General features: G+C 39.5%; 1 protein-coding gene across 1 annotated transcript; it reads left to right on the forward strand.

Moving 5' to 3' along the window:
• Window positions 1–548: 548 nt before the first annotated feature.
• ABHD10 (abhydrolase domain containing 10, depalmitoylase) lies at window positions 549–16,490 on the forward strand. The gene is made up of 5 exons (XM_032852179.1): window positions 549–725; window positions 3,898–4,081; window positions 9,874–9,985; window positions 10,308–10,445; window positions 15,370–16,490. The coding sequence occupies exons 1-5, from the start codon at window positions 587–589 to the stop codon at window positions 15,712–15,714; spliced, it is 918 nt and encodes a 305-aa protein (XP_032708070.1). The 5' UTR covers window positions 549–586; the 3' UTR covers window positions 15,715–16,490.
• Window positions 16,491–22,536: the final 6,046 nt, after the last annotated feature.

The raw sequence follows: 22,536 nt of genomic DNA on the forward strand, positions 1-22,536 counted from the left end.
GACGGAATAATTAAAACAAAACAAAACAAACAAACAAACAAACAAAAAAAAACAACTGTCAGGCATCCAAAGAGCTTAAGAAAAATCGAAGGAGCGGTGGACAAGTCCGCTCTGGGTATTTCTGCAAGCAGGATTAAGGTCAGATCTTGGAAGCATTTCCGGTATGGCTTAAAACTATCAGGGCGAGAGAGCGATTTATAATGCAAGCAGCCTAGCTAGCATTTTATGCTTCCGCTGCCTAGTGTCCTCGGGATGATCAGATGGTTTCCTATCTAGGAACGTTGGATACAGATTCTCTCCGCACCTTCAGCCACGTAATATCTATCTGCTCATTAAAAAGGTCGCCTACTGAGGTCAATCAAAACATTCCCAGACATCAAGGGCAAAAACTGCCGGAGAGAATCAGCTGTCCAATAGTGACGAGGGCAAGCGCGACGACGCTCTGCGCATGTGCGCTCTCTGTTGAAACTCTCCCGGGGTGCTCTTTAGCAAGTCCGGGCTTCCGGCCGGTGGCGCATGCGCAGCCTACTTATTGTGCGCTGAGCGACTCTGTAGGTGAGCTCGGTGCTCAGGGACCTCTGGGAAGATGGCCGCAACCGGCATGGCGTCTCTGGGCGCTTGGGTACCTTGTCGGAGGTGGAGCAAAGCGGCCGTCTTCGGCTTCCACCGTGGCCTCACCGCATTATTCAAAAGAAAGCTCGAGGGGACGCCACGGTGGCTCCTAGGTCAGTGGCCGAAAGACGGGAGAAGTACGCGTTCTTTCGAACATCGGGTTTAGTCCGTTCCTGTTTAGTGCGTTTTTGGCGCCCTATTTAAAAATGTTCATCCCCCATTCTTAGTATCCTTGTTTTAGGCGCTTTCAACAATTCTGGTGGAGGTAGTAAGAAGACCTCTTCTTGGTTCTGGGTATCCTGCCCAGCCCCGGCCCTTGCTGGCGTTTTCCGCTTTGCAGTTTCAGGATGCTACTCTCCTTGTCTCCCCGCGTTAAGTGCCAACACCGGGAAATATTAAGATGTGCGTTTATTAGTTGCTTTTTCTGTCTTTTCTCTTCAGGTCTAAGGGGTTTACAAATCTTGACTCTTTTAGGATGCTTAGACCTGCCTTTGCTTCACTAGAGGGAATTTAACGATATGAACTTTTTTGTTGTTGCAAAAGTGTAGATTCGGTCATCCAGCCTAATTTCTGAGTTTGCCTTTTCGATATTCCCAGCTCAGTGAAAACCATAATCATTATTCAACAAAGGAAACTAAAATTTGGACCAAAAATGAGAGCATCTGAATATTTTCTTTATCTTGTGTTTGATTGTTCTCCGTACCACCCTACCCTCAGTATATGTAGTGTCTTTCTGAATTTTGTCTTTTTATTCTCCGGTTGTGTTGTTTACACCTTTGCCATAGAAGCTGCCGAGTGCGCTGTGCTTGCAATAGAGACGTCATTGCTGACACCCTTAGTTTTAGTTAAAAATTTTAAGTGTGTATAATCGGTTTAACTTACATTTAATTGTATACAACCTAAAGGCTTGTTGTATATAAGTTCCTCCAGCGAAGTATGGTATGTCAGTTCATTAACTAGATTGTAATGCTCTTTCATCTCCTTGGCACACCGTTAAGGACTTATGCATCAGGCTTTGAGCTAATCCTTCTACTATAATAAGATCATTTATGGGTGTAATATTAAGAACCTGTCCACTTAAAACTCACCAAAATGAAGTAAATTGTAATTGTCTCTGGAAGAAATTCCTGTTTGGGGCAGTAATATCAAGAAGAAGGTAGGAGGGATATTTTTGAGCGCTGGAAGGAAATGGGAAGTTGACATTTTTGCAAATACAGTCCACCAGCTAACATAACTGGACCCTGTTAGCCCTGGTTTTCACTAAAACTTTTAGATTTGGCATATTTCACTATACTCGGAAACTTTGAAACACACTAGTATGTAATAGGGATAGCGTTAGGCCTTCAATTCAGTTTTTAAAATTCAACTTCTTGGGCTGCCTGAATGGCTCAATTGATAGAGTGTAGAACTCTTAATCTCAGGTTTGTGTGTTTAAGCTTCACCTGGGGCATAGAGCCTACTTAAAAAAATCAGTCTCAAATCCAAAATGAGGGAAGCTTTTATTAACTCACATGGAGGGGGCCAAGATGTTTTCATTGGCCACAGTAAAGGAGAGGAAGGCTTCATTGAATGCAGGAGATTTTGTTGGTCCAGAAAAAGACCGTAAAGAAATAGACAAACCTTTTTTTTTTTTTAGATTTATTTATTTACTGAGAGAGAAACCACGAGTGTGTGTGTGTGTGTGTGTGTGTGTACACGTGCGTGTGTGCACATATGTGGGGGCAGGGGAGGGAGGGAGAGAATCCCAAGCAAACTTCAGGCTCATCACAGAGCCAGATGCTGAGCTCCATCTTGCACCCAAGGTCATGACCTGGGCTGAAATCAAAGAGTTGGATGCTTAACCCAGCACCCCATAAACCTAATTTCTTTGGAAGGAGGAGTGGGATTCTAAATGACTTAATGTTCTTTAAATATCTTTTTACTTTATTTTTTAAGAGCAAGTATAGATTTTATGGTGGGAAAAATCTTCAAAAACAATGAAACAATGAGTAACTTTGTAAAGTTTGCCAGTTGTACTGTTGTACTTAAATTACATGAAGATCTGTGTAGCATTCACAAAAAGCCAAACCAACAAATAAAACATGGAGTGATTGCAGAACCCTATGAAAAATCTTTTTCCAAAAATGGTACTATTATAAATTATTCAAGGTTACTTGTAAAGAAACTGCTCATTGAAGCCACCTCAGGTAATAGAGAGTCATGCTTGGCTGTTAACCATGGCCCATGATTTTGTGGGTGGCAAGGGACCCAGTGGTAAAAGTAGCATACCAGCACCCCCACCTTTGGAACAATTTCTCAAGGGCAGGCCGGAGTTGTTTCTTCCTCTCTGTACCAAACAGTAGAGGATGTGAAACTCCTCAAACATAGACAAAATTAAAAAGAAAATCATACAAGAAAAGGCTAAAACTAGTGTAGATAAATCTGAACACTGATACTATTTAGGAGAGATGATACAGCAGCAACAGGAAAACATTTTTTTTTTAGGATTTTATTTATTTATTTGACAGAGAGATCACGAGTAGACAGAGAGGCAGGCAGAGAGAGAGGAGGGAGCAGGCTCCCTGCTGAGCAGAGAGCCTGACGCGGGACTCGATCCCAGGGCCCTGAGATCATGACCCCAGCCGAAGGTAGCGGCTTAACTCACTGAGCCACCCAGGCGCCCAGGAAAACATTTTTTACAAGTCTTTATCTTTTATTGCCTTGAAATTTCCTCCTCATTGCATATTTTGAAAGAATCAGGATTGGACCTCGCTCAAAGGCACTGATTTTGATATGAGTTTAGAAGATAACCATGCGTAGGCTTGTGATTTTAGTACTTCAAATCTTTGTTTTTCCTCTTAAATGGAAGTAGTTTTGACATCAATTTGACAAAATTAAGATTGAAAACATACAGTTGCCCCTTGAACAACATGGGTTTGACTGCAAAGGTCCACTTATACATTGTTGTTTTTTTTTTTTCAATAAATACAGTGCACTACTGTAAATATATTTTCTATATGATTTTCTGAACATTTTCTTTTCCCTAGCCTACTTTGTCGTAAGAATATGATACGTAATATATACGACATACAAAATATGTGTTAACTGTTTATGTTACCAGTAAGGCCTCCAATCAATAGTGGGCTATTAGTAGTTATGTTTTTGGGGAGTCAGAAGTTACACGTGAATTTTCGACTCATGGGGAGTTAGCATCCCAACCCTCATGTTGCTCATGGGCCAATTGTATATGGTTTTCCAAAAATGGTATTTGTGAACTGTAGTTTATGTTTTGTGTACTTTGTTTAGCTTGCAGACAAAAGACATCAGTCTCTTTCCTTAGTCGACCAGACCTTCCAAACCTGGCTTATAAGAAGCTAAAAGGCAAAAGTCCAGGAGTTATCTTCATCCCTGGCTATATTTCTAATATGAACGGTACAAAAGCATTGGCGATTGAAGAGTTTTGCAGATCTCTAGGTCACGCCTGTATAAGGTAGGAACAACGTATTTCAGAGAAAATACTACTACCATTTAGCATGGCAACAGAGAATTATTTCTGCTTTAACCAATTGAAGCAAATGCCCGTGCTTTTATGAATTAACTTATTTTAATGGTCTGTAAACTTTAACCTGGTGATTTAGGGTTATCATAAATGAAACCTTTAAAAGACCTGTTTTAAAATGGTCTTTGTGCCACACTGACAATGCTGGCAGGAAAGGAAACTAATAGTAACTAAACTCTTGATATAATAATCTAACATGACAACAAACCAATAATAGTAGTTGGCTTTCTTGTGATGTCATAATTATATTGTGGTTTCCCATTGGGGACATAAAGGCTTTTATTTGGCCATTCTTTATAACTCTACTTTTAAATTATGTATTCAAAAAATGTATGAATTAAAGAATATTGTATATTTTTCATGTCTCTTACCTGGGATATTTTAAGTTCTCATTTCCTGTCCTCTTCATATTGAGCCCATTCGTTTCCTTGGTTTTAAGTTGTAGTCTGTAACTCCAAAATTTATTTCTCTGGCTTAGTATTTTCATTGGTGTTCCGTGCCCCTATAAAAAAAGTAAATAAATGAAGGTATTCTAAAATTAGTATTGTATAGTTCACATTTCCAATGAGTTTTCTCTTTCCCCTCACTCCTGTAGTCTGATTATGTAGAAGGATAAATAGAGAGGATATATGTTGTTGAACAAAAATTTGATTTCACAGTTCCTAATTTTTCATACTGATAATTATTTTAGTAAAAGAATGTGCTTACATTGTTGTTACTGGGTTTGTTTACCTTAACAATCATTTATACAGGGCCTGATTTGCCAGAAAAGATAGTACTGTTTGGTAGAAAGGACACGGCCTGGGTTCAATAAGTACAGGTATTAGAATCAGTTCCAGCAATAACTGTGACAAGATGAGTCAGCTCAGTAACCCTGGAACTGTTTTCTTCATCATAAAAAAGGGGCAGGTTGAACTAAAGATAATTACTGAATCCTTTTTATCACTAACAGCCTAAAAATGTATTCATCTAAATTGTTAGTAGTTTCACTAAAATTTGGTCAGTGGGTCTAGAAAATACATCTTTCAGAAATAAGATAATAAATAAATTTTTAAAACTAAAAAACTTCTAGATTTTATTCAGTATATTAGCTGAGATTATATCAATTATACGGATTTAGTGTTACTCCTTTTATCATATTAACTGAGTGGTTTTTATTTTCATGCTCAGAACTTTCAAAAATCTGTTCTGACTTAACTGTTATTCTGAAGTCTGGACTGTCTTTTCCAAGTATCTGTCTTTTCTAACAGTATTGCTGGGTGCTGTAAAACACACAGTGATTTCTAAAACATGGCTGTTGTTCTTAACGATTAGGTGGGGGAAACACAAAATAAAATACATATGAGAAATAAAGCAAAAATACTCATCAGAATGTGATTGTGTCAAAAGAACAGTGTACTTAATTGTACAAAGTGAGAGAAAACTGGGGATTGAACTGGGTAAAAAATACTTCATAAAGGCACACTGAAGGATATTTCAGACATGGGTAAGAAGGAAGAGCTATACAGGAAGGAGGACCACCTGGGTCAAAAACATGATAATATCAGAAAAATTGCCATCATTCTTTTTTGTCCCCAAAAGAATCTGAATCAAATTGTCATTTTGGGGCACCTGGGTGGCTCAGTGGGTTAAGCCTCTGCCTTCGGCTCAGGTCTGCCTTCGGTTCAGGGTCCTGAGATTGAGCCCCACATCGGGCTCTCTGCTCAGCGGGGAGCCTGCTTCCCTCTCTCTTCTGCCTGCCTCTCTGCCTACTTGTGATCTCTGTCCGTCAAATAAATAAAATAAATCTCTATAAAAAAATAAAGTAAAAAATTTAAAAAAAGAAATTGTCATTTTACTGGCTCTTGAATTTAAATTGAGACTATGATCACTGTAACCAGTTCCTGTCTCCCTATAAGACTTGACATCTCTGGGTTTTCTGCACTTTGGAAACATTCGAAATATATTTTTAAAGTAAATAAACATGATTGAATTATAATGTGCACAGACCATTAAGTAGTACTGTGTTAAAAACATAAACTAAATATATCTTTATAAATCTTATAAAATTATAGCCCTTTACCACAGTTTTAATTTTTTTAAATACATATATATTTTGCAAGATTTTATTTATTTATTTATTTGTCAGAGAGATTGAGAGCGCAAGCAGGCAGAGTGGCAGGCAGAGCCGGAGAGAAAAGCAGGCTCCCTGCCGAGCAGAGAGTCTGATGTGGGACTCGCTTCCAGGACCTTGGGATCATGACCTGAGCCAAAGGCAGCGGCTTAACCAACTGAGCCACCCAGGTGTCCCACCACAAAGTTTTAATTTAACCAAATTCCTTTTTATTAGCTTTTATCAAATTTCATTGCAATCTAATCACTGTTAACTATTGATTGCATGTTAGCTTGTTATTGGAGATTTTATCTTTTATATGTATTCTAGTTTCTTAGTTTATTTTGTTGTGTTTTTGGCTGTAAGATCTTGGTTCTTTCTTTTTTTTTTTTAATTTTTTGAAGATCTTATTTATTTATTTGACAGAGATCACAAGTAGGCAGAGAGGGAGAGAGGAGGAAGCAGGCTCGCCGTTGAGCAGAGAACCCGATGTGGGGCTCAATCCCAGGACCCTGGGATCATGACCTGAGCTGAAGGCAGAGGCTTTAACCCACTGAGCCACCCAGGCGCCCCCCCCTTTTTTTTAAAGCTCTTATTTAAGATCTTGGTTCTTGAACAAAGAAATAGTTTTGTATATTGTATAAGAAATGGTACGTATGGCTATAGGAAAATGGTTTCTTGATGTCCTCTCCCCGTGCCTAACATAAGATTGAGTTAGAGCTCCGGAATGTAGGACATGGCATTAGGGCTAGTATTCTCTCATAGTTATTTGTCATAGAATAATTAATTGTAGATTTAAGGATATGTCCCAGAGTGTTGAGGCTGCCAGAACAGTGGTGTGTTGCTGTTTCTTAAAGCCCGAACAGCTGAATATGTTTAAATTATCTTCGTCCCTTGATTAGGGTTCTGCAAGAGTGAACTGCATTTTTTACCCATACATTTTAGTATCACTGAATGTTTGCCTTTCCCTCTTTGGAGGGACTCTACGTATATTCTGCATCTGCAATGCATATTATGTTAGTTTTTTGTTTGTTTTGATTTTATTTGTTTATTTGACAGAGGGAGCATAAGCAGGCAGAGTAGCAGCAGAGGGAGAGGGAGAAGCAGGCTCCCTGCTGAGTAAGGAGCCTGACACGGGGCTCTATACTAGGACCTTGGGATCATGACCCCCGCCCAAAACAGCAATGCATATTTGGAAGGCAGGTGTAAAAGATGCAGCAAGTAGAGATGCCCAATTGCCCAGCAGGGGAGGGAAAAGGAGGATTGGCCAGTGTCTTTCCTCTTCTCCTGGGTCTCACTGCCGTGTCCCCGGGATTGTGAGAAGTAGTAACTGTGATTGAGGCTTCAGCAGTGCTCTTGTTACACAATTCCTATGGGTCCCAGATCATTTCACTCTTTACCTAAAGAAAATGTTTATTTCTTCTTTCTCCATGACTTATAAATCCCTAAGACAATGTCGTATGCTATTTATCACATATATATTCTTACACGTACACTGAAAACACTAGGATTAGTTTTCACCAGATTTGAAGAGTAAACAAAATCCTTCAAATTTGAATAAAGTGATTCTTTTTACTTTTATCTTCCACTTTTATTTATTTAGTATGTGTTGTGATACTCAAGTGTATGAGGCTTATTACATGCCTTGCTTCTGAATGCAGAGACAAACCAGGAAGGGTGTTCCCTGTGAGGATCTGACAGTCTCACAGCAATGATGAGGCACACTACACACACAAACTGTCTTCTAGAGTAGGTTATAAGAAATTGATTGTGACTGCTAAAAGTGAATTCTATATAAGTTTCATTAGGTAGAGATTTTTTCTTCAGCTTTCCTGGGAAGTTTTTCCAGCAAAAAAAGATTCATTTGGACTAAGCTCTAAGAGCATATGAGCTGTACAAATGAAAGGAGAAGGTATTCAGGTGAAGGGAATAGTAGGAAGCATGAAACAGGACAAAGAACAGGAGCCAGTTGAGTAACAGCAAGTTGTTTAGTTTGGTCAAGGCAGTAGTGGCCTCTGATGAAATGATAAAAGGTCAGTCCGACATGACCAGAAGCTAGTGGTCTATAAAAACAAGCTAACGTGCTAAATGTTTATGTTGTATGTCACAGGGAACCACTGAAGTTTATGCATGTCAGTATCATGTCACAGAAGAAACCTGACAGGTATAAAGTGGATCCATTCAGAAAGAGACTAGTCATAGAGACAGGAGGCTACTGTGATAGGCCAGGTTTGCAGCATAATATTGGTCTTACCAAATTGCAGAGAAAGAGATGAATGAGAAGAAAGGAGAGAGAGTGAGAGAGAATGGTACAGGAGGAAGCAGTGTTCCGTACCCTGGGGAAAAAACAGATTTGAATAAAACAGTCTGCTCTTGAAGAACTGACAGCAGAGTCAGACAAACATTTGAAACTTGATTACAACATAGTATGAAAAGTGTCGAGGGAGTACATATAAAGGAAGTGACTGATGGTAGTAAGCAGGGCATATATATCAAAGAAAGTGCTTCAGAGGAAGTGCCTTGACTTAAACATTGAGTAAGAGTTTGGGTGAGGAAGGAAGGCTTCCCCCAGGGACTGGGGTTTAAGGCAACCTGCAGGTGTGGTATGATACTTCATGATCTGTTGAATTGAGCCTTGAAGGAATGTAAAATGCACAGATCACACAGACTTCGAACCTGAAGACCTCGAAAGTTGGAAGGAGATGCAAACTAATGGGATGAGTTGGTGTTCATAAATTTGATTTGCCTCCTTCCTTTCATCAATTTAGTAAATACTAAGCATATACCATTTGCAAGGTTCTGATCTAGGTACCAAGAAAGCAGTGTGGGGAGCAAAATAGTCTGGGCCCATATGGTGCTTCCATTCTAGTGTTGGAGACAGACCACAAACACATAGGTTTCTTTTATGTCAAGTAGCAGTATATGCCATGAAGAAAATAAAGCAGGGGACAGAATTCGAGAATGATGAAAGAAGCACAGTTTTGGATTGAGTTGGTCACAGAAGGCATCGCTGGGGATGTAACATTGGAGTAGGAGGCCTGAATGAGGTGAGGGAGCAAGCAAACTGGCTCTCTGGAAGTGTAGAGAGAGAAGCTGATGTAAAACTCCTGAGGCACAAACGTGGGTGGTGTATTCCATCAACTTCAGGAAGGCAAGTGAAGATAACAGTTGGGAGGGAGGGAACAGGAAGAAACGATCAGAGAGGTAGTCAGAGGCTAGATTATGGTATGGACTTTATATTTTATTTAAAGGTTATAGAAAGCTTTCAGAGGGTTTGTGCAAGACATGATTTTTGTTTTAAAAGGATCACTGACGACTACATGGGGAAGAGAACTCGAGGGTAGAAAAGGGCGGCAGGAGACCTAAGAGGAGACTGTCACACTGGTCCAATCAGAGGAGATAGTGACAGGGAGCCGAGGCTGGTGGTGGGGAGGGCGAGAGAGTTAGTGGCTGGAGGCGATATTTGAAGGTTATGCCAGTAGGATCTGCTGAAATACAGATTGACCTCAGTGTTTCATTTTAATATATTTTAAGCTTTGTAATAATGGTAAATGTACTGTCTTCCTCAAAAATCAGAGAAACAGACATATGAATAGATATTTAGATGTAGATTTGTTTTCCCTTTTTCTAGGTTTGATTACTCAGGAGTTGGAAATTCGGATGGCAACTTAGAAGAATGCACAGTGGGAAGATGGAGAAAAGATGTTCTTTCTATAATTGATGACTTAGCTGAAGGACCGCAGGTGGCTGTTTTTGTTAAATATGATTATTGACTAACCTCATGCTTTTTTAACTGTTTTCTTTAGCTATGAAAATTTTAATAGTTTAAATATTTAACCATCAGTTTGGTATTTGATTTAAATTTGTTCTGTCATTTTTACTTTCTTACAAAATGTAAGTAAGCATTTTACTTTTCACTGCAGTCATAATTTTAATTCTGCTTTGTGCCAAATATTAAAAGTCTGGGAGCTAATGGATGTAGAAGACAAAAGTACATACATAAATTACTCAGTCCACTTACAGAAAAGAAAATTCCTCTTTAAAACTATAAATTTTTATTTTTAGATACTAGTTGGATCTAGCCTTGGAGGATGGCTTATGTTTCATGCTGCAATTGCAAGGCCACAAAGGGTTGTTGCCCTTATTGGTATAGCAACAGCTGTAGATGGCCTAGTGACACAGTTCAATCAGCTTCCTGTTGAGGTAAGTCACAAGCAACCTCCTGTCATTCTCCTGCTCCCTCTTTGAATATTTGTTCATGTGTCATCTGTCCTTTGACTTCCTTTGCTGGCTCATCTTTTTGCCTTAGCTGCCTTTTTGTGTACAATCTCTACCTTCTTTAACTAATTGGTCTCTTGTTCAAGGTTCCCTTTTTTTCACAGCCTCTTCAAATCATTCTGCTGAATATTTGAACCATGTTAATGAAATCACACTTAAATTCTTTTTTTAGCAACATTTTCTTTATAAATCACATTTACTTATACATTGTGATCTCTTTTTGTACCTCTTTTTCTTACTTTATGGCATATGGGAATTAGTACTTATGATCTTGTTAGACTTGGGTCATCAGTTCTGAAATTTTTTTTTTAAGCGTGAAAGCAGCCTCAGAACCTTTCCCAGCAGAGCTCTGCAAATACACACTATCAGTCGATCAGAATTAGCACACAGGAGATGAGATTTGCCATTCCTGGCTTAGACACTTAGTTGGCATTCTTTTCTATAACTAATTCTCACTTAAAACAAAAATTTGCTTTTCATTATTAGCATGCCTTTCAGCAAATCATGGTTGAAATGAGGTTTCTGAAATGAATGAAGGTAATGTACTTGTTGTGCTTCATTATTGGGCATATGTTTAAGCACTTCCCTTGTCTGCAGGGGTAAAGGAATCGTGGGTCAAGGCTGTTTATTTGTGTATATTTTGTTACTCTTTTGTAATCAGTTGAGTTCTCTTTGCCTCTCTTTTCCCTAAGGATCTAAGTGTCCCTGTGGATTATGATCCTGGCAGGATTGAGGCACAGAAAATAAAAGAAAACCAGTTGTGTGTTGGTTCAGATAATGTCCCAAGGCCAGTAACCTCAGTTTCACCTGACAACGTGCTGGAAATGCACATTCCTGAGCTCCCCTTGCGGCCAGTGGTCTGCTGTAGTCCGCTGAGGTTGGAGAACCCCTGCGCTAGAGAACAGATGAGCACATGGAGGAGGGAAGAAGCACATGTAGTGTTGAATAGTAGAGTATATTGACGTTCACCTCATTCTGCACTGGTGCATACCAGTGCCATAGATTATACCGTTCGGAGCTTATTTCTCAGTCCACATTCTTCTCAGCTTCTGGAAAAAATGGCATTGTCTGCAAATGTGCTTTTATGTCATTTCCTCTGAGGGCTAAGATTACAAAGCTGGTCTACCTTGCGCTTAGATTTCTGGGGGAAAAAATTATGATGATGATGATTATTATTATTATTTTTTGCTATCTTAGTTGTTTCTCATGCATGCATAGTTGCTCAGTATCCTCATTCTGCTAAATTCTACCATTGCATCTTTCTGCATATAAACTTTGAACCCTTTAACCCATCCTTTAACTCAGTTAAATAGTGGTTCTCCTGCTAGGAAATTATTTTGAGAACGTAGCAGATTGAGGAGGAGGTGATTAAATAATTTTGTTGTTGTTGTTACAGTAAATGACAGGATCTTTGTATATTTCTTTTTATGTGTATGTATCCACATTACTCAGGGTGGGTATGGTAAATATCACCTAAGTGACTGAGAAGATCTATGGCCTGCAAATCAGGGCATGTCTTTGCTAATCCTGAATCAGACCAACAAATGGTGGTTAATAGAAGCATGTTAATTTAAAAGCATGTATAATGGGAGAGCAGGGGCACTAAGACCACTATCTCTTCTTCACAGAAGCAGTTACCTCTAACAATGGCAAGGCAGCAAAAGTGGTGATTGTTACTATCATCTTTAGCCCAGGCAGTGTTAACACTCAGCATTGCTTATTGTGTAGGAACAGACTCTAACAATGTCTCCTTCTTTGAACACTTGAGGCCGTCAGACAGGAAGCACAGCTGTTTCGAATATAAGCTTCGCAACCACATCGCCTTGATGTGGTTTCTTCTAGCTGTAGAACTTAATATATATTGTACGTTTTCTTCGGTTAATGATGTTTTTTGCTTTTCTGAACTTTTTGTTTTTGAGGGTTCAGTACATATAATATTCTGTAAAGTGAAGTTTGTTCTTTGGACAGTATTCATTCAATTCAGTGGCAGATAACAGCTTGATGGGAACGGGGATACTAAAAATGCAGCTGTTCTTAATTATGTCTTAGTAATTACCATGGTTCCCACTTGATCTAATAACCAATGAAACTGAGTTCTAATTACTGAAATTAGAAATTTAGGAATTATCCTGAGTACCATGAGGATTACTGAACATCAATTTTTTAAAAAATATTTTATTTATTTATTTGACAGAGATCACAAGTAGGCAGAGAGGCAGGCAGAGAGAGAGGAGAAAGCAGGCTCCCCGCTGAGCAGAGAGCCTGATGTGGGGCTCGATCCCAGGACCCTGGGATCATGACTCGAGCTGAAGGCAGAGGCTTTAACCCACTGAGCCACCCAGGCGCCCCTGAATATCAATTTTTGCCTTAAATATTCAGTTCCCATGTTTTAATGAAGAAGATTCCTTGATGGGGTGCCTGGGTGGCTCAATGGGTTAAAGCCTCTGCCTTTGGCTCAGGTCGTGCGTGATCCCAGGGTCCTGGGATCGAGCCCCACATCGGGCTGTCTGCTCAGCAGGGAGCCTCCTTCCACCTCTCTCTCTGCCTGCTTCTCTGCCTGCAAATAAATAAATAAAATTTTTTTTAAATGCCTTGATATTAATATAGATTAATGTATCTCACAGTTTTTAAAATTTTATTAATTTCAAATCATTTGAAGACATGGTTAAGAGTATAGCCTTCAGATACACAGCTTTTTCACATCAGTAAATCATTTTGGAATTTTAAAGAATATATTAAAATGCCTAAATACATACGGATTATAGCATACATATTTTACTGTTTAAATTCTTGTTTTCCTTTCATATTTGCAGTAAATTAATGTGTTTTAAATATGGAAAAACCATATCTTCACTGAAAATTTAAATACAAAAATTTTCAATATATTATATTTGGTTTTTCTTTCCTTTTATTTTTCCTTATTTTTGATAAGATGTCCACCTATTTTTCAAGTCAGAAATGCCCTTAATATGATATGGTTGCAAGAGCCATAAAAATATTTATATCTTGATATATTAGTTAAATATAATCTCTCCAAATAAGTTATTATATACAGATAAATCTTTGTGCTCAAGGTGTTCATAGAAATACCCAGCAGTTCGGAGGTTCGTACATAGCAGAGCAGCTCCCTCGCTGCAATCCATTGCAAGTCAGCCCTCGACACAAGGGTTTGCATTTTTTTAATATTTTTAAAATTAAAAAAATAAAGGAAAAAATATAAAATAAAAAAAGAAGTACCCAGCAGTATGGAAATATTTAATTATCTTAGATCCAGTATAATGGACTACTGTGCAACCTTTGAAAACCTCATAGAATTTTTTTAAAAACCCAGGTATTATGTAGAAGTAAAGCAATGTAGAAAACTCTGTATGAATGTGTGATAGATATCCGTTTTACATATTACATGTATGAAACCAAATACGTGGAGAAAAATATTGGAAGGAAACGGGCCAGAGTATTCATGGGTGTTGTATCTAAGAGGTGGGATTATGTGTGATTACTCTTTTTTATAATTTGTATATTTCCCATGTTTTCTATAATGTGTGTACATTACTTTAATTAGAAAAATTGTTTAAGGGGTACCTGGGTAGCTCAGTCTGTTAAGTGTCTGCCTTCAGCTCAGGTCATGATCCCAGGGTCCTGGGATTGAGCCCTGCTTGTGGCTCCCTGCTCATTGGGAAGCCTGTTTCGCCCTTCTCCCTCTGCCCCTCCCCTTGCACCATCTCTATCTCAAATAAATAAATAAAATCTTAAAAAAATGAAAAAGAAAAATTGTAAAGACAAATTATAATCCGAAAAGTAAGACAAATTCTAATAAGTAAAAAAAAATTCTTCAAGAATCAAAAGATACCCAGTGTTTCATTTTAAGAGAGTAAGTGTGGAAATGATTTCCTTATTCAGTTTTCAGGAAGTATTTGGAAGACTTCATTGTCTTCCAAAACAACACATTTTTTTTTTCTCATTCCCTAGGACTCTGGAAGGCGAAAGCAGTGCCTTTTTTTTTTTGGGGGGGGGGGGTAACATTTAGCCTGAAAAAAAATTTTTTTTTTTTTTTAAGATTTTATTTATTCCTTTGACAGTATAAGTGAGAGAGAGCACACAAGCAGGGGGAGAGACAGGGAGAGAGAAAAGCAGACTCCCCACTGAGCTGTGAGTCCCCTATTGGGGCTCATGGGGCTTGATCCCAAGATCCTGAGATGACCTGAGCCAAAGGCAGATGCCCAGCCACTGAACCATCCAGACACTCCCAGCCTGAAATTCTATGTTTGATTATGACAGAGTAACTACTATTTTATTTTTCATTTTTAGTTTTAGGCTTGATTCTTTTCTTCCCTTATCCCCTCCCCATTTTAGTAACTTCACATATAGACACTCAGTTTTGTGCTTTTTGAAATCTGAACAATTGTTATTCCTAAGAATTGGTTTTATATATTCTGAATGATACCTGAACTTATTCCAAGAAATTACTTTTTTCTCCCCTTCGTTTTCCCTTTCATTTAGGATGAAGCAGCACCTGATTTAAGATGTTACCTGATAAAGCGAAATCTAAGTTTGAATCCTAGCCATGACAGTTGTTACCTTTCAGTTTTAAACATGAAATTTAACCTCTCTAGACTCCAATACCCTCTTTTGTTTTGCAATAATAACAACTTTTATCAGGATCTCATGAGATACTGTGTGTAAAGTGCCTGTCAGAGTACCTTGCACAATGTTTAATTATTGATAATTATCATTATTACATTTTTATCTCTTTTTTTCCTTTTCCTCTAGGACTGCTTTCCTTAGACTGTTTAAGACTACTGCATGTGTTAGAGTTGCATATATTTCTTTTCCTCTTTTTTCCCAATAGGTCAAAAAGGAAGTAGAGACAAAAGGCGTATGGGCCATGCCATCAAGGTACAGTGAAGACGGAGTTTATCACTTTCAGTACAGTTTCATTAAGGAAGCCGAACACCACTGCTTGTTACATAGCCCTATCCCGGTGAACTGCCCGGTACGACTGCTCCATGGCATGAAAGATGACATCATACCTTGGCATACATCCATACAGGTTGCTGACCGAGTGGTCAGTGCAGATGTAGATGTCATCCTCCGAAAGCATAGTGATCACCGAATGAAGGAAAAAGCGGACATTCAACTCCTTGTTTATACTATTGATGACTTAATTGATAAGCTTTCAACTGTAGTTAACTAGAATCACATTTTTAGTTGGTATGTAAACTAGCGGATCCAGAAGCTTGGAAGAGGGATAACAAATGAAAGACACCAATACTTGGGTTTTTTCCTCTTGTCTCTACTTTGTAAATAATCACATGAGTATTGATTCAATGATGTAGGATACAAATGGTGCAGATCGTGAAGAAAGTACATGCTGCTGTTTGGAAAATTTTCTCCTTCCTTCAATCTTTGATTTTTTTAAATTGAAGTATTGTTGACACACCAGTGTTCTGTAGTTTCAGGTGTACAACATAGTGATTCGACAGCCCTATATGTTACACTGAACTCACCACAAGTGTAGCTATTGTCTGTACGATAGGGCGCTATTACAATACCATTGACTCTGTTCCCTATGTGGTACCTTTCATCCCAGTGATTACTCATTCTGGAGTTGGAAGCCTGTAGCTCCCACTCCTCTTCACTTATTTTTGTTCATCCACCCACCCCTCCCTCTGACAACCACCAGTTCTCTGTTTATGTGGGTCTGTTTCTGCTTTGTTTGTTTTGCTTTTTAGGTTCCACATATAAGTAAAATCATATCATATTTTGTCTTTCTCTGTCTTATTTCACTTAATTTAATACCCTCTAGATCTATCCATGTTGCATGTTTTTTTTTTTAATTAAAATATTTCCTACTTTTTTGTTCAAGAGATGTTTACCTGCTAAATGCTTATGTTAAATCAGGACACCTCTTAATTTGTTGTATTCTTGTCTACTTAGAATTGTTAATAAAGCTGGAATTTTTCGTCTTTTTTTGGTGTTGGCCATATACAGAGATTTGTAAAATTGCTTCTGATTTTAAAATGCATTTCAAAAAATATAGGACAGTCTTTATTAAAATAAATCTGAAATGACCAGAAAAAATCCTGAAGCATAATAAAGTTGAAAAAGTAAGGATACCACTTTATATATTATATTCTGCGTATTATATTTAAACTTAAAGTTAACCTTTTTTAAAGGCTCAAAACTTTACAGTAATATAAAGGAAATATATCGCTTTTAAATGTTGGCTTGTATGTCATTTAAATGGGGGAGGGGTGTGATCTTAATGATGTAGTATATTCTAAAGAGGTAATTAATCTTTATATATTATTGCCTGCCTGCAGAAACATTCCTTTTCTGTTAATATGTGCCTTAAGTACAAATAGCCAAGTGACTACTATCTATGTCAGAGGGCTTTCTAAAGTGTAGAGATAGTAAGAAAATACAAAATGCAATTATTACATAGGTGTTTTTAAGAACTAAAATGAGCTTGTGCAGTAGTGAGCCTTGATATTACTGAGTTGGTGTCAAGCAAAACAAATTGACAACATGACACAGAAAATCGGGATAAAATTCCTGTGCTAAAGAAAGCTAACAGCAGGCCTGAGTGCTTAGCCTCAGAGAGACCAGCTTGTAGGTGAGCCCACGGTTGCATCTGGGAACTTGACTTTGGCAGGTTTCCACTATTCCCAGAATGGATAAAAGTGGCTCACTCTGCCTAAACTGTCTATACTGCATGAACAGTAGTATTTGTGCTGAACACCTTTCCCTCTGGGAGTCTGCAGTTGTAAGTGGCAGGCAGAGGCTGCCTAAGTGGCCAGCTCCCACTACTCGGGCACTGGCCTGGTGGACCACATTTCACAGGTATCGTCACAACTCCTTACTGGGGGAATTTCAGCTCATGTGGCATGATCACTGGGAAAGAATTCTTGAAGCTTCTGCCTCATTTCTCCGGACATTGCCTTCTGCCTCTTTTTCCTTTGCATATTTTACTGTGTACCCTTTCACTAAGAAGTCCTAGCTCTGAGAAGTAGGTGCTGAGTTCTCTGAGTCCTAACAAGTTATCGAACCTACAGGTGGTCTTCAGGACCCCTGACTCAGATACTAAAAATGTTAATGCCTTACAGGAGTGCAATCTATGAGTTCTCTTTTATACTGAACAGGAGTCACTGAGCACTCAAATAAACGAGTCGTGCATGTGTCGTGCCTAGTGACAGCGGGAGTTGATAGCGGATAGTAGGGTAGGTGTTCCGGGGCCTGCTCCGCCCAGACACCGCTAGTCACAAGGATTCAAAAGACGAAGAGAAAGTGGCCTTGCCCACAGGACTTTTCTGGAGCTAAACTCGTAATAAAATGTAATAAGCATGAGTAGAGATTTGTAGCATACCTGTAGAGGCAATGTGCATTCAGGTTAGGGACAGACTATGCGGTGTGGGTTTAAACTCCTAGCTCACCATTTACAAACCCTGTAATTGAGCAATTTACTTAACCTCTTTGAAGTTTTGTCAGCTGTAAAATGACATAAAGCTAGGTAATAAAGCATAAGGATCCAGTAAGTACAGTACCTTAGAACAATGACACACACGCACAGGAGTCACTATCTTTTCACTTATAACGCCCTGAGCACAGTCTGGTGAGAAACTGGTGGACATAATTTGTGGGGTTTAGGAAGAAAAAGCAGCAAGGAAGCCGGCAGGGCTTTCAAAGCACCTTCTCTTCAAGATGCTAAGCTGGAAGAAGGTTAGTTGTGTGGTATCATTTCAAACATTCAAAGGTTAGCAAAGGGGAGGAGGAGAAACCTTCACTATCTGAAAATAGGAAAAGCTGTTTTATTTATTTTTATTTAAAAAATATTTTATTCATTGGAGAAAAAGAGCACAAGCAGAGGGAGAGGGAGAAGCAGATTTCTCACGGAGCTGCGAGCCCGATGCAGGACTCGATCCCAGGACCTGGAGATCATGACACAAGCTGAAGGCAGACACCCAGCTATCTGAGCCACCCAGATGTCCCTGGAAAAGCCATTTTGAAATCTCATATAGCTTTGCAGAGGGTAATCACAAATTCCAAATTCCAAATGATTTTGTATTTGTATCAATGAGATGTATTCTAGTGCATTTTAGTGGGAGTTTCCCCCCAGTGTTTTCCCCTAAAGCCCTCTTTTTTCTTTTCTTTCTTTCTTTCATTCTTTCTTTCTCCTTTTTTTTTTTTTTTTTAAGATTTTATTTATTTATTTATTTGACAGAGACCACAAGTAGGCAGAGAGGCAGGCAGGGGTGGGGGGGGAAGCAGGCTCCTCGCTGAGCAGAGAGCCCGATGCGGGGCTCGATCCCAGGACCCTGAGATCATGACCCGAGCCGAAGGCAGAGGCTTAACCCTCTGAGCCACCCAGGCGCCCCCCCCCCCCTTTTTTTTTTCTAAAACCACTCCATGCCACGTATCCAGTGACACGGAAAACGCTTGAACAAGCAGCAGCCCCTCCATTATTTTAACAGCGACATGAGACTTCTAAACAACCTCAGCCCATGCGATGGAGAGAGAGAAGGCAGACACCAATGGTAAGGAAACCTAAGTGAGGCCACAGAATAAATTTGCTTTTGCTGCATCTGCTGAGCTTAGACGCATGTCCAGACACAAATCTGAACAGTAGCTGGTCTCTGAGCAGCCAATAGAAAGTAATGTGTGGACGAGAGGAGGGAAAGAGCCTGGGGCAAGGCTGAGCTTTACAAAGCAAGGAGCTCGCAAGGGGTATAGGACCAGCCACAGAATGGGTCAGTGCCCAAAGGGAAAACACCTAATTTTCATTAAATTTGAAACTGATAAAATAATACCCACACAACTAAGAAACTCTTATTTTCTGAAGGAAAGAAGTAGATGGATGGAATTTAGATACACCTTTTAAAGATGCCCTTTAAATACATATCTAGTCATTTTTAATTTAGAGACGTAATCACATGGTATGCATGGTTCTTTTGATTTAAAAAAAAATGATGCTTTTGTACATTTAGAGAATATACCTAGTAAAATGCAACCAATTTTTCTTTTTTAACCAATTGTGTCTTTTGAGGAAATTATCCTTCCAAACATTTGGACTCTCCCTTTTCTTGGGCTTTCAGGGTTTTGCTGACAGAAAAACTCTCTTCTACTAAAAAAAGAAATATAAAGGTCAAGTGTCAGTTGCCCAGTGAAAGCCTTTCCCAACTTGTTCCCACCCCTCTAACAGGTTTGTCATCGGGTCCTCTGCACTCTCAAGAACAGAATTCTGTTCTCTTTTTGATAGAACTTAAGTGCTTTACAGGGCACCTGGGTGGCTCAGTTGGTTAAGTGTGTACCTTCTGCTTAGGTCATGATCCCAGGGTCCTGGGATCGAGTCCTGCATCGGGCTCCCTGCACAGCGGGGAGTCTGCTTCTCCCTCATCCCCTCCCCAGCTCATGCTCTCTCTCTTTCTCTCATGCTGTTCTCTCTCTCAAAAAATTAATAAAATCTTTTAAAAAAAGAAAAAAAAAACCCAAGTGCTTTACTATTCCCATGTATGTACCAATCTCCCTGAGGTCAAGAGCTTTGTTTTGACACGCTTGCCCCCCAGGCATCGCTGACCATGCCCTGACAGCTCTTTGCTCACTTGTCCTCCTTACCCACTGCATTAACATTAACGTTCTGGGGAATTCTGACCTTGGCCTTCTCTCCCTACTTACCCTAAACAACCACACTGATGCTCCTAGTTTTTTGAGGGGAAGAGGGAGAGAGAGGATCTCAAGCAGACACCCTGCTGAGTGCAGAGCCTGATCTCACAACCCTGACTGAGATCATGACCTGAGCCAAAATCAGGGGCTTAACCAACTGAGCCACCCAGGTGCCCCGCCACATTCCTAGTTTTAACAGCTCCTTGCATGCAGGTGATTCAAGTCCATTCCTCCATTCCAGACTTTCCTCTTGAGCTCCAGACCCGTTAAACCAACTATCTAATGCACTGGGATGGATCATGGGCCTCCCAGATGTAGGAAGTACAAACTCTGTTACCTTTCCCCTATATGTACCTCCCAAATGAGTCCCCTTACAATAAATGGCACCATTAACCCGTTATACCAGTCAAATTTGGAGGCACTCCGATCATCTCTTTTTCCTTCACACACATCAATAGGATGATTCTCTTTCCCTAATAAAACAACTCAGAATTCTTTTGCATAAGTCCAGTGGCAGGCAAAGCCAGTAAATATTTAACAGCTAGCTTTCCAGAAAAAAAAAACACAAAAAAAAACACAACAAAATAAAAACACCCTGATTTATAAATTTGCCAACATCCATGGCATAAATATTTCTTTAATGACTGGTTTGAAGCTATCACAGTGATGTCACTGAACTCAACCAAGTTGGGCAGAAATGGTCAGGAGCACACCATTATACAGTAAATACTCTGTAAAGAGATAGCAAACATAATAATATTCTCAAAAGTACATGTAATAGTAAAATGTAGCAAAATAAATTAGGAAGTAATCTATTTTGAGTATTTAACATTTGTAATTAAGTTTATATAATTTAATTGCTTATAATGGCTACGTGACAACTGGCTTTCCCAACCCCTGAAAATTTAACCATGGGCCCTTGCAAGCAGACTCTTTTATGGTCTAGAGCCTCCATGACAGCCACGCCTTAGTTTTCTTCCTGTATGTCTCTTCTCTTTGATCCTAGGCTCTGTTGATACTGGAACATTTTCACCTGCCTAACGAAGCTGCCTTTGCCCGCCATGTTCCTGATGTTCCTGACCCCTCCCGCTTCACCCCATCCACCTGGTAACACCTCACCCCTTTCACCTGATAAACACCCACTCATCTTTTGAGGCTTAAAGTCATCTCATTTAGAAACCTGTTCCCCAATCCCTACCCCCTTCTTCTAGGTATCACTGTACCTCAGTACCTTGTGCATATTTTTAGCATGACACCTAGCTGGTACTTATTGTTTGCAAGTTTAACTTTGCTACTAGACCTAGTTGCCATGTCCCATGCATTTTTGTACTCAGATACATAGGCCCTTTAAAAAAGCTATCGAGAAAATTAATCTAACCCTAGTAGACCTCAGTAAATGTAGAGTTGAGCCTATTTCCCTCAGGGATCAAACATTTTTTTTTCTAAAGACTTTTGGTAGATTGCGGGACACTTCTAACCTAACCCCATTCTTTGCCACTGTATCCTCTCCAGAACCATGAGCTCAATCATTTGCTTAAAGCACCCCAATCTGTTTTGTCATGATGGAAGTAAATCTTTGGGTACAAATTACCTGGAAGGAAAGAGAAAAGAAGAGGAAAGAAGAGAAGGAGAAGGAAAGGAAGGAGGGAAGGAGGGAGGAAGGAAGGAAGGAAGCGAGGAAAGAAAAAAGAGAGAAAGAGAGAGAGGAAGAAAGGGAGGAATGAAGAAGAGGAAAGAAGGTAACTGTACATGTACATCTTTTAGAATTATTTCTAGTTTTATATAACAAACCAACCTCTTCCTTCAAGCAATTCCAGCCACAGAGAAAGTGACATGCCTTCTGTTTGGGCCTCTGTTCCTTTAGTGGCAGGTTGGAATTGACCTCCCTGCTGCCACCCAAGACGCAACTCAGTGACTTGTGAAATTCCGCTGAAAATTTCCCTGCTCTAAACTCTTCCCCAACCCCCAAGTCTCCAGAGACACTTCTGTTGTCTTCAGAGCTTCCTCGACTGAAGATTCCATGCAGCACCAAGATCTGCATTAGTCCGTCCTTTCCGTGCCTTTTGCTAAACCCAGTGCTCTTCTAAAAGCAGGTTCTCTTACAACCCTGTGTGTCTCCGAGTTCTCTCTCTATGCCTTCAGCTACTGACCACGAAGTCTTCTCCCAGACAGACTGCCCCCATGTCTACCAAGTGATTGCATTTCCACTAGTCCAGGCCCCAGCTGGCAGGAGATTTCTCTCAATACCTGTATTATTTAAGGAGTCATTCCCTGCCGAGCTTCCAACCAGTTTTGCACGGGGACCGAGATTACCTTTGCATGTACCAGAATTGCTTTCTCTAATATGCCCAAGTCA

This window comes from Lontra canadensis, unplaced genomic scaffold (genome assembly GCF_010015895.1).
Source record: "Lontra canadensis isolate GAN:19392208 unplaced genomic scaffold, GSC_riverotter_1.0 scaffold6, whole genome shotgun sequence".
NCBI classification, from domain to species: domain Eukaryota; kingdom Metazoa; phylum Chordata; class Mammalia; order Carnivora; family Mustelidae; genus Lontra; species Lontra canadensis.